This window comes from Sinocyclocheilus grahami, unplaced genomic scaffold (genome assembly GCF_001515645.1).
Source record: "Sinocyclocheilus grahami isolate Dianchi unplaced genomic scaffold, SAMN03320097.WGS_v1.1 scaffold176.1, whole genome shotgun sequence".
NCBI lineage: Eukaryota > Metazoa > Chordata > Actinopteri > Cypriniformes > Cyprinidae > Sinocyclocheilus > Sinocyclocheilus grahami.
The window spans coordinates 4,076,419-4,085,378 of NW_015505355.1; the positions used below are offsets into that span (position 1 = coordinate 4,076,419).

The following is an 8,960-nucleotide window of genomic DNA, read 5'->3' on the forward strand; positions in this document are numbered from 1 at the left end:
TCTGAATGGCTCAAGAAAAACTAAATTAAGGTTTTGGATTGGCCAAGTCAAAGTCCGGACTTAAATCCGATTGAGATGCTTAAACAGTCCATTCAAGCTCGAAAACCCTCCAATGTGGCTGAATTAAAACAATTCTGCAAAGAATAGTGGGCCAAAATTCCTCCACAGCGATGTGAAAGACTCATTGCCAGTTATCGCAAACACTTGATTGCAGTTGATGCTGCAAAACGTGGCACAACCAGTTATTAAATTTAGGGGGCAATTACTTTTTCATGTAGGGCCAGGCAGGTTTGGACAGCTTTTTTCCCTTAATAAAATAAATAATCATTTAAAAATTGCATTTTGTATTTACTTGCATTATCTTTGTGTAATATTAACATTTGTTTGATGATCTGAATCTTTTAAGTGTGACAAATATGCAAAAAAAAAAAAAACAGGAAGGGGGTCAACACTTTTTCACACCACTGTATATATATATAATTTTTTATTTATGTGAAACAAATGAACACTTTTTATGATAATGAATTCTCTGCATTCTTTTGCAGAGAAATGTTTTAAAATAATTTGCTTTCAGAGACATTTCAGTTGGTATGTATTTTGATAATTATTGCTCACTGTGTTATCATTTTAGACTGCCAATCCTGGAGTTCCCGGTAAAAAGCCAGGTGAGAATTGAGGGCATAGTACCATCACGCAGAAGCAAAAATGAGGTCTGGTTGTTTCACATTTGAGATATTATTCATTTGCCATCTTCATTGGTCTTCAGAGATTGCTCAGGTGACTACGGCCAATGCTGCCAAAACACCAGAACAACTGAGTCTGACACCTGGTCAGCTTATTGTGGTGCTGCATAAGAACTCTAACAGCTGGTGGCTGGGTGAACTACAGGTTAGCACTGTATATCACATAACCAGACTTAACCTAATCATAGGACAGCATTTGCTTATAGTGCAATATAGTGCATTTAAATACATATTAATGTATAGATAGATATTAGGTGACAGTTTCATAGCTTAGTATAAAAACAATAGAACTCAATGGAAAATGACCAGTTTAAAAAAAAACTAAGAAATGTGTGTGTTTGTAGGCACGGGGTAAAAAGCGTAAAAAGGGCTGGTTCCACTCCTCTAATGTCAGATTACTGGAGGCCAACAGCGGAAAAATAACTCCAGCATCTCAGCCTTGTAAGATACACACACACTCTTTCATTCATGCTCTTTTGTATGTGGTTGTATGTATGTGTTGTTTTCCATCCTCTGGCCCATTCTGCTCCATCCATCCATTCTCTCTGTCTTTTCTGCTCTTCCCCCTGTAGTGTGTCAGGTTATTGCAATGTATGACTACAAAGCAGCCAATAAGGATGAGATGAGCTTCCAAAAAGGTCAGCTGATCACCGTGCTCAACAAGGACAACCCTGACTGGTGGAAAGGAGAGGTCGCTGGGGTCATAGGGCTGTTTCCAACTAATTATGTGAAGATGACCACAGAATGTGATCCCAGCCAGCAATGTGAGTACTATTGAGTTACCAAATAAGTTCCTGTTTCCACATCAGAGTTCAGAGTTGTTTGTTTATAAGGCAAGGGTGGGGAAAATATAAACTAAAATGGATTAAATTAATTGTGTTGGAAATAACCTTTTAAAAAGAGTAAATAAAAATATGTTTTACTTTTTTACTTTTGATGATGGTCAGAAAACGTTTTGGCCATAACCTTTCTTTCTTTCTTTCTTTTCAACAACTTCGAATCTAATATATTCTCCATCATTCTCTTCATTATTCATTCTCTCCTCTGCCCTTATCTACTCTCTTCCACCCTTTTTCCACGTCATTCGCCTCATCTGTGTTTTATTGTAGGATGATAGCTCTGGCCCCTCCTTCCTCTTCCGCCTCTCTTTTCTGGACCAATCAGAACACTGCTCTGGTCCAGGAAGCAGACTCAAGACTGACTAGATTTGTTTGGATTTAACCCCTCCTCTTCTACTATATCTGTTTAGACTTGGCTTAAATCACAAATGAACCCATGAGTTTACCTCCACTGGCTTTAGGACATATTTTTCTTACTGTTTAATTGGGAAATGTTTAATCTGGAAAAGATATCACTTGCTTCTTTTCTCTGTTTATTTTAGGAAGTGACATGAATTAAAGGGGCCATATCATGAGTAACTGAACTTTCCTTGATCACTTCCATTTTTATTAAGCAACTTCACTAAATTTCTCTAAAAAAATAAGACATAATCTTAGATTTTTACATTTTGGCATATACATTTCATCCAAAGTGACTTAAATTGCATTAAAGGTATACATGTCATCCATTCTTTGGTAATCAAATACTAAGTAGGAAATGATGTATGTTTTTAGGGAAGAGTAACCCATACTGTGAGCTAACCATGGGCGCTCAGTGCTACACGTCCCGCCATCAGCCCGACACGCTCAACCCCAAATGGAACTTCAACTGCCACTTCTTCATCAAAGACCTGTATCAGGACGTCCTCTGCCTCACCATCTTTGAGAGGGACCAGTTCTCTCCCGACGGTGGGCTTCTATGTGGCACCACACACACAAAATATACATACACAAAAACATGTGTATTTTTCAACAAATTGTGCTTTCAATACAGATTTTCTAGGTCGTACTGAAGTTCCTGTAGCAACAATAAAGAAGGATCAAGATGGTAAAGGTCCACTGGCAAGGCGTCTGCTGCTTCATGAAGTTCCAACTGGAGAGGTCAAAGTGCGGCTTGACCTGCAGCTCTATGATCAAACACCTCACCCGTGAACTCCACATCTGTTTCATTAGCACTACAACATTTAATAGATCACTTAATAAAAGTTTATTCATTAGTGTTCATTTTTAAAAGTATAGGAATGCCTCTGTACACTTTTGATATGAAAAAGGTGAACCACTTAGCATAAGTTTACATGCAGTGAAATAGTCTCATATCTACTCTCACACATGCTTGATGTTGTGTAATGGGGAACATTGGGTAATAACATGATGATTTGTTTGGGACAGGAACTGGTTTGTACTTTGAAATTTGTACATTTTTAAAGTGCATTAGTAATCTGAACATATTCTACTTTTCGGCTGTTTCCTTCAAACAAAATTCCTTTGATTTGGTTTTCTAATCTGTTAAATATGCCTTACTTTTCCTTTCATTCTTTAAAAGGCAGAGATTGCTACAATAGTTGAGACAGCTCTGAAATTCACTGCTCAGCATTATCAGTCACTGGCAGCCTTTAATGGATTTTATTTTACTGTACTGCCTTAATCCGAACACATTATGTACTGTAACTTCCTAAGTATAAATAGACTCAAATTATGTCACTGAAATTGCTGAAATTCAGTCATTTGTAGATTCCACTAAGCCAATCATACATGTGCTTCCCCCAACCTGTTTCCGGAGCCCTTCAGCTTCAGCGCATGTTTAATTGTTTTATTATTAAATACTGAAACACAGTTTTAAAAACACTGTTATATATTTAATTATATAAAGACCAAATTATATATAATGTTATCTGAAATTGTGTGACGCAACACAAATTATGCTTTCCATTCCTAATTGTACAAATTTAGGGAAGATTTATAAATTCTTTAAGAATGTATAATATGGGTCTTATGGTTTTCCTTTGATGATTTTAATAACAGCATTTGGCTTTATGAACAGACTGGATCTGGATGTTGTACATTTGAGTTGTTGATGAATGTCGAAAGTTTGTGCTATTTGTTCTTTGTTTTGTTATTTGTTTAATGCATAATTGTATAAACATCTATAGGACTAGATTATTATATGGGTTTGGGTACAATTCATATACACCAAAGACAAAAATAAAAATGGAGAATGTTAACAATGCTTATCATAAAATAACTGTTTGTTTTGAAATTTTCTCTATACATTTATTTTCTTTTTATTTCACATAATTAAAAAAGAATTATGAAAAACATTTAAAAAAAGTGGAACCATAAAAGATTCTGTAGTATGAACTATTCTTAATATATTTTCTTCAACATGGCTCTAACTACATTTGATTGTCTAAATCTGATCACCTAACAGCTTCCGGATATTGCAGAACAGAATATTCATTGTTCAATAAGCACTAGACACATTACACACTGTACACCTCATTATTTATTGCACTTTAATGGTATAACAAGCACCATTCTCAGTAATGGAAAACCTGTGTGTATATACAATCTCATGTCAATAAGGCCCTAATGAACGCTGTCATCAACAACAGGACCAGCACTGAGGGAGGAAGCACCGTCCCTCTGCCAAAGCCGAATGTGGAGTGCATGTACTCCTGAACAGCGAGAAATGACCTCAGTATTACTGAAATGGAATGACTGACACAAAAGTAGTTCAACAGTGAGCCTGAAGCAAGTACCTTGATTTAAACAGATTGCGGTTCTCCCAAAGTCTCTCTGAGGCAGTATCTCTGGAGGCTTTGGCCCGTGACTGTTTACGGCTCTGTTGGGAAACAGGTGGACTCTGGAGAAGTTCCTCCACCTGTTGCCGGCGATATACATGACCTAGAATACACAGTTTAAAGGTAATAACAAAAGCCATTTTGTTTACCTCATGTGTTTCAATGAATTCCCCCTCAAAGAAAACCCCAAAGCAGTTTAATAGCCTGGTCTTGAATAACAGCAAAGATTTGTAAAACGAATTATTAGTTGACAGCACCTGTTTGGCAGCGAAGTATTGCTGTCTTTTCCTTAATCCTGGCTCGTGACTGAAGAGACAGGGGATCCTCCAATTTCGGGGTGGAAATCTGCACCAAAAAACAAGTTTTTTAATCCTTCACTAAATCAATTGCATACCATTGTCAATGCATTTTGTTTAGTTGTTTAACTATTAACATTAAAAAGAAGATGATATGACTCACTTTGCGATGATGTGGTGTGTTGAAATGGTGCTCGAAGGGGTTGTACTCCAGAGGATCATAACTCTCTAGAAACACAAAACCCTGAAAACACAATATACATTTTAGTTATTAGGGAGGTTTTGGAAATACTGCAGTTTTCCATAATTTTCATGTGTTGTGATCATAAAAAATTCATCATTGTTTATTGACAGAGTTATTCCATGACAGTAATAGGCTTAGTAATAATCTTTGCTGAAGTGTGCTGAACTCAAAAATATGCAGTTACTGTACTGTATGTGTTTAACCTAAGATATATTCTATTAAAACTGTTTTTATGAGTATTTTAAAAGGACCATTTTTAACGTTTTTATCTGTAATTATAGAAATTATATGTAAAAAATATAATATTTCTCAAATTGCAACGACACCAAAACTTTGCCATGATAAAGTGTATTCATCTTCTAATGCACCAGTGTTGGGGAAAGTTACTTTTAAAAGTAATCCATTACGATATTGTGTTACTCTATAAAAAAAAGTAACTAATTGCATTACTTTAATGGAAAGTAATGCATTACATTACTTTTTAATTACTTTTTGTCACCTGAGCTGGGACTGCTTATGAACAAAAAAACAAGAAGTTATATTTTTGCCAACTGTAAAGGCCCTCACACACACACACACACACACACACACACATGAAATTAATAAGCGTTAGCCTGAAGGAACTGCCTCGGTCTCTGCACCTCACTCCTAATTTCTCTCAATACGGGCACAGAAGAGTTGTCAGTGAATAAATGGGAATACAAAGTACCTTGCATTACTTCTTTAAAAAATAAATAATGCGTTACTTGAGTAATCTGATTACGTAACTCACGTTACTTGTAATGCGTTATTCACACTGTCAACCAAGTTTTTTATTCATGCTTATTACGATTAATCAAGTTTAACATATCTGCCTTGTAACAAGAAAATAGACGGAATTATTTTTTTCTACTATAACAAAAAGTAATATTATTGATATTTATATTGTTAACTGCATTTCTGTACTTTAAAAGCTACATTTTGAAAATTCTCTAATTAAGGGTTACTATGAAATGGCAGAGTGTATTGACTTTTCTATTTTGTTCTGTAACTTAAGAATCTTAATGTTACAGTGCATTGCTACTGTAACAGTATGGTTATTCTAATTGCTTCTAATACTGTACCTGTACCTTAGCATTACAGTAGTTAATGTAGTGTGCATGCATGCTCCTCATCTTCTGTGTCTCAGTGTAGCCATGGTCTGTAAAATGTTGCTCAATGGTCTGCTGTACCGGCAGCCACACACTCTGTGTCCAGCGCTTATGGAGCAGTTTACGTTTCCTCAGGTCCAGTGTGCCTCTGAGAGTAAGATAGTGATCCAGATTCTGTACTGACACACACAAACACAAACACAAATGATTCTGAGGTAACAGAAAGATTCAAGTCCGAAAGGCCACCAAAAATATTACCTTTATGAATCCAGCCTCAGTCTCCAGCAGCGGCTGTATAATGGCATCAACTTCTTGCTGTTCGGAGTGTAATTGTTCCTGCGGTTGAACAGACAGTAAGTGGAGTGAGTGTGCAACATTTATTTAATACATAGTGTGTTTATATGCAAGTGTGGGTGTACCTGTAATTGTTTTTTGGAGCTGGGAGAAAGGGTGTGTTGCGTGTCATCTGCAGTCTTTGTTTGTGTCATCATGCTGGTTTGTTGGTGCCTTATTCTCTTTCTTAATTAATTTCCTGTCTGACTGACGTTCATCAGTTCACTGATGACAGAGGTTTGTAAACACTATGGGCACAAGAGCGATCACACTGACATATGCATAGGTTTATGGCAGTGCTGGAAATCATTTTATATATGTGAACCTGGACAAAAAAAAAAAAGAGTCAAATTTTTAAGGGCCAATTTTTTTTTTTAATTGAGATTTATACATCATCTGAAATCTCATCTGAAAAATGGTTTGTTAGGATATTTGTCTGAGATATGACTATTTGAAAATCTGGAATCTGAGGGTGCAAAATAATCTAAATATTGAGAAAATTGCCTTTAAAGTTATCCAAATGAAGTTCTTAGCAATGCATATTACTAATCAAAAAATTAAGTTTTGATATATTTACGGTAGGAAATTTACTAAATATCTTCATGGAACATGATCTTTACTTAATAACAATGAATGATTTTTGGCATAAAAGAAAAATCGATAATTTTGACCCATACTAGATATTTTTGGCTATTGCTACAAATATACCCGTGCGACTTATGACTGGGTTTGTAGTCCAGGGTCACATATGCTAAAACAGTCTGATGTTCTCAAGCCACAATCATTACTCATCAAAATACATGCAAAACATATAAATAGTTGATTTCTGTTCTAAAAGCCAATAATTTTCTGCTGAATATGCTGTTTAACCCTTTAAAGCCAACTGAATCATATTTGATTTCAAAACTTTGCTGAAAAACTTGTACACAATCTACTACATGCCTTCTGATTGATACTGTTTATACTACAGTATATGAGCTATAAAATCCTGCATTAAATATGACAGAAAAAACACACATGCAAACTTTTTTAATAGATGTCAAATTTCTAAATAAAATGTTCCAATAAAAATAGACTTTTCTCAGTATTATTTTATATGGCAGGCTTTACAGGGTTAATGGACATCTCAATATTTCCTCTCTAATGTGCTGACACAATGACTAATATTAAATATGTTAGAAATCAATGATCTATTTGGAACAGCAACACTCGATTTACTTGATTTAAACAAGTATTGTCTCTGTTGCTAAATATAATAAGGCTGTGACACCATGGGTCGAGTCTCGTTGCACTTGTCGAGTGTAACCTGAAGTGCAGCATCTAATTCCCCAGGGTTTCAGCACAGAACACCCTGACACCTCTCTGTACATGCAGGAAGAAAGAAAAGGTCTCCATGCATGAAGTCCTGAGCCGTACAGTGCTGAAAGACTCCGCCTGGCAGGACCATCCATACAGCATTTGTATAATCTGTATAATGCTTGCATAATTTTTTCATTTCTTTTTTCTTTTTATTTTGATTGATGGCAGCTGAACAACAAAAAACATACCTCTTAAGGCACTTTATGCAGTTTTTTAGTGCCTTCAGAGCAATGACCACGTAAACAATACGCTACCCTAGACACACCAACAAATGTAAATAATGAATCTTGAAAATAGTTCGACAAGTTAAGAATGTTCACAGGAACTTATAATCAGACAAATTGACCAACGCGTCAAATGTTTAATTAGTAAGGTTTGTGATAACGGTGGATTCGCATTGCTCGAAACAAACCACAGCATTATACGACATTGTAAGGTAAACTGATTAATAAATTAATAAAGTGCCTGAACCAGAAGGTGCGAAACCGGGTTGTGGCTGCCAAATGTATGAAAACGACTAGATTTACATCTATCATCCGTCAAATTATTTACTGTCGTTCTAAATTAAAATTCGTTTGAAATGTATGCAGGTAGGCTAATGTCAAATTGCAATAGGGTATTTGTATAGTCCACGAAGTAACTGAACTGACTGAAACGGCAGTCATTACGCGCTTGTTTAGCAGTGATACTCACGGCGTTGTCAAGCTGAAGCGGAAAACTGAGTTCAGAGCTAGACACGCGACTCCAAAAGCTCTCCCTTGTTGTGTTGCTATGGGTGACGTCTCTCAACGTAACGTAATTACGGGCGCGCTCCCGCAGAACGTAGAGTTCAACGCGTTGTGCAACGACTCTGTCAAAATTGTGCCCGCTGTGCCTCTGACCTGCAATTTATTCCACTAACAGTCATACTGATTTTATTCATAACATCATGATTTTTGGAAATAATAAAATTGTCTAAACAAGGAGTCAAGTTCCCTGCTTGTTCTGTTCTAGTTAGGCTAGTTGAGTTAGTAAACCCAGAATATTTCTTTAACCAGTGTGCATCCCAACGTTTTACTTTATCTACACATCCTTCATATTTCCCCCCAACTGTATAAACTATTGCCTATATGGTAATATGTACATGCTGCCATTTATTGCAACTGTTTTGCTGTTGTTGTTGTTGGCATATAGGAC

The 8,960-nt window shown here is 36.1% G+C and overlaps 3 protein-coding genes across 9 annotated transcripts in view; 2 read left to right on the top strand and 1 right to left on the bottom strand.

Annotated features, from left to right (window-relative positions):
• LOC107593809 (intersectin-2) overlaps positions 1 to 2,173 on the top strand; it is a 39,827-nt gene extending 37,654 nt beyond the window's left edge. For all 5 annotated transcript variants that reach the window (XM_016283683.1, XM_016283686.1, XM_016283688.1 and 2 more), the window contains 5 exons: positions 632 to 665; positions 767 to 888; positions 1,088 to 1,184; positions 1,316 to 1,507; positions 1,853 to 2,173. In XM_016283683.1, coding sequence (XP_016139169.1) covers positions 632 to 665; positions 767 to 888; positions 1,088 to 1,184; positions 1,316 to 1,507; positions 1,853 to 1,854 — 447 coding nt within the window. In that variant the 3' untranslated portion in view covers positions 1,855 to 2,173. The remainder of the gene's footprint in view (positions 1 to 631; positions 666 to 766; positions 889 to 1,087; positions 1,185 to 1,315; positions 1,508 to 1,852) is intronic.
• Positions 2,174 to 2,244: 71 nt separating this feature from the next.
• LOC107593810 (intersectin-2-like) lies at positions 2,245 to 3,838 on the top strand. The gene is made up of 2 exons (XM_016283690.1): positions 2,245 to 2,530; positions 2,616 to 3,838. Exons 1-2 carry the CDS (start codon positions 2,347 to 2,349, stop codon positions 2,771 to 2,773), a joined length of 342 nt encoding a protein of 113 aa, XP_016139176.1. The 5' UTR covers positions 2,245 to 2,346; the 3' UTR covers positions 2,774 to 3,838.
• Positions 3,839 to 4,087: 249 nt separating this feature from the next.
• On the bottom strand, positions 4,088 to 8,624 carry fam228a (family with sequence similarity 228 member A). Of its 3 annotated transcripts, none has more exons than XM_016283777.1 (8): positions 8,478 to 8,624; positions 6,512 to 6,673; positions 6,351 to 6,428; positions 6,174 to 6,266; positions 4,882 to 4,962; positions 4,680 to 4,767; positions 4,381 to 4,525; positions 4,088 to 4,296 (listed from the first exon to the last, which is right to left on the bottom strand). In XM_016283777.1, the coding sequence occupies exons 2-8, from the start codon at positions 6,581 to 6,583 to the stop codon at positions 4,224 to 4,226; spliced, it is 630 nt and encodes a 209-aa protein (XP_016139263.1). In that variant the 5' UTR covers positions 6,584 to 6,673; positions 8,478 to 8,624; the 3' UTR covers positions 4,088 to 4,223. The 3 variants fall into 3 exon arrangements, with proteins under 3 accessions (XP_016139263.1, XP_016139261.1, XP_016139262.1); XM_016283775.1 differs by having other exon boundaries at positions 6,066 to 6,266; XM_016283776.1 differs by having other exon boundaries at positions 4,089 to 4,296; positions 6,072 to 6,266; positions 8,478 to 8,623.
• Positions 8,625 to 8,960: the final 336 nt, after the last annotated feature.

Excerpts from the sequence above, each read along its gene's own strand:
- LOC107593810 (XM_016283690.1), top strand. The coding sequence starts at position 2,347 with ATGTTTTTAGGGAAGAGTAACCCATACTGTGAGCTAACCATGGGCGCT. Across the intron at positions 2,531-2,615 it reads GGACCAGTTCTCTCCCGACG|ATTTTCTAGGTCGTACTGAA; the intron begins GTGGGCTTCTAT and ends CTTTCAATACAG.
- fam228a (XM_016283775.1), bottom strand. The coding sequence starts at position 6,583 with ATGATGACACAAACAAAGACTGCAGATGACACGCAACACACCCTTTCT. Across the intron at positions 4,963-6,065 it reads ACTGTAATGCTAAGGTACAG|GGTTTTGTGTTTCTAGAGAG; the intron begins GTACAGTATTAG and ends TTGTGTTTTCAG. Across the intron at positions 4,526-4,679 it reads AATACTTCGCTGCCAAACAG|GTCATGTATATCGCCGGCAA; the intron begins GTGCTGTCAACT and ends TGTGTATTCTAG.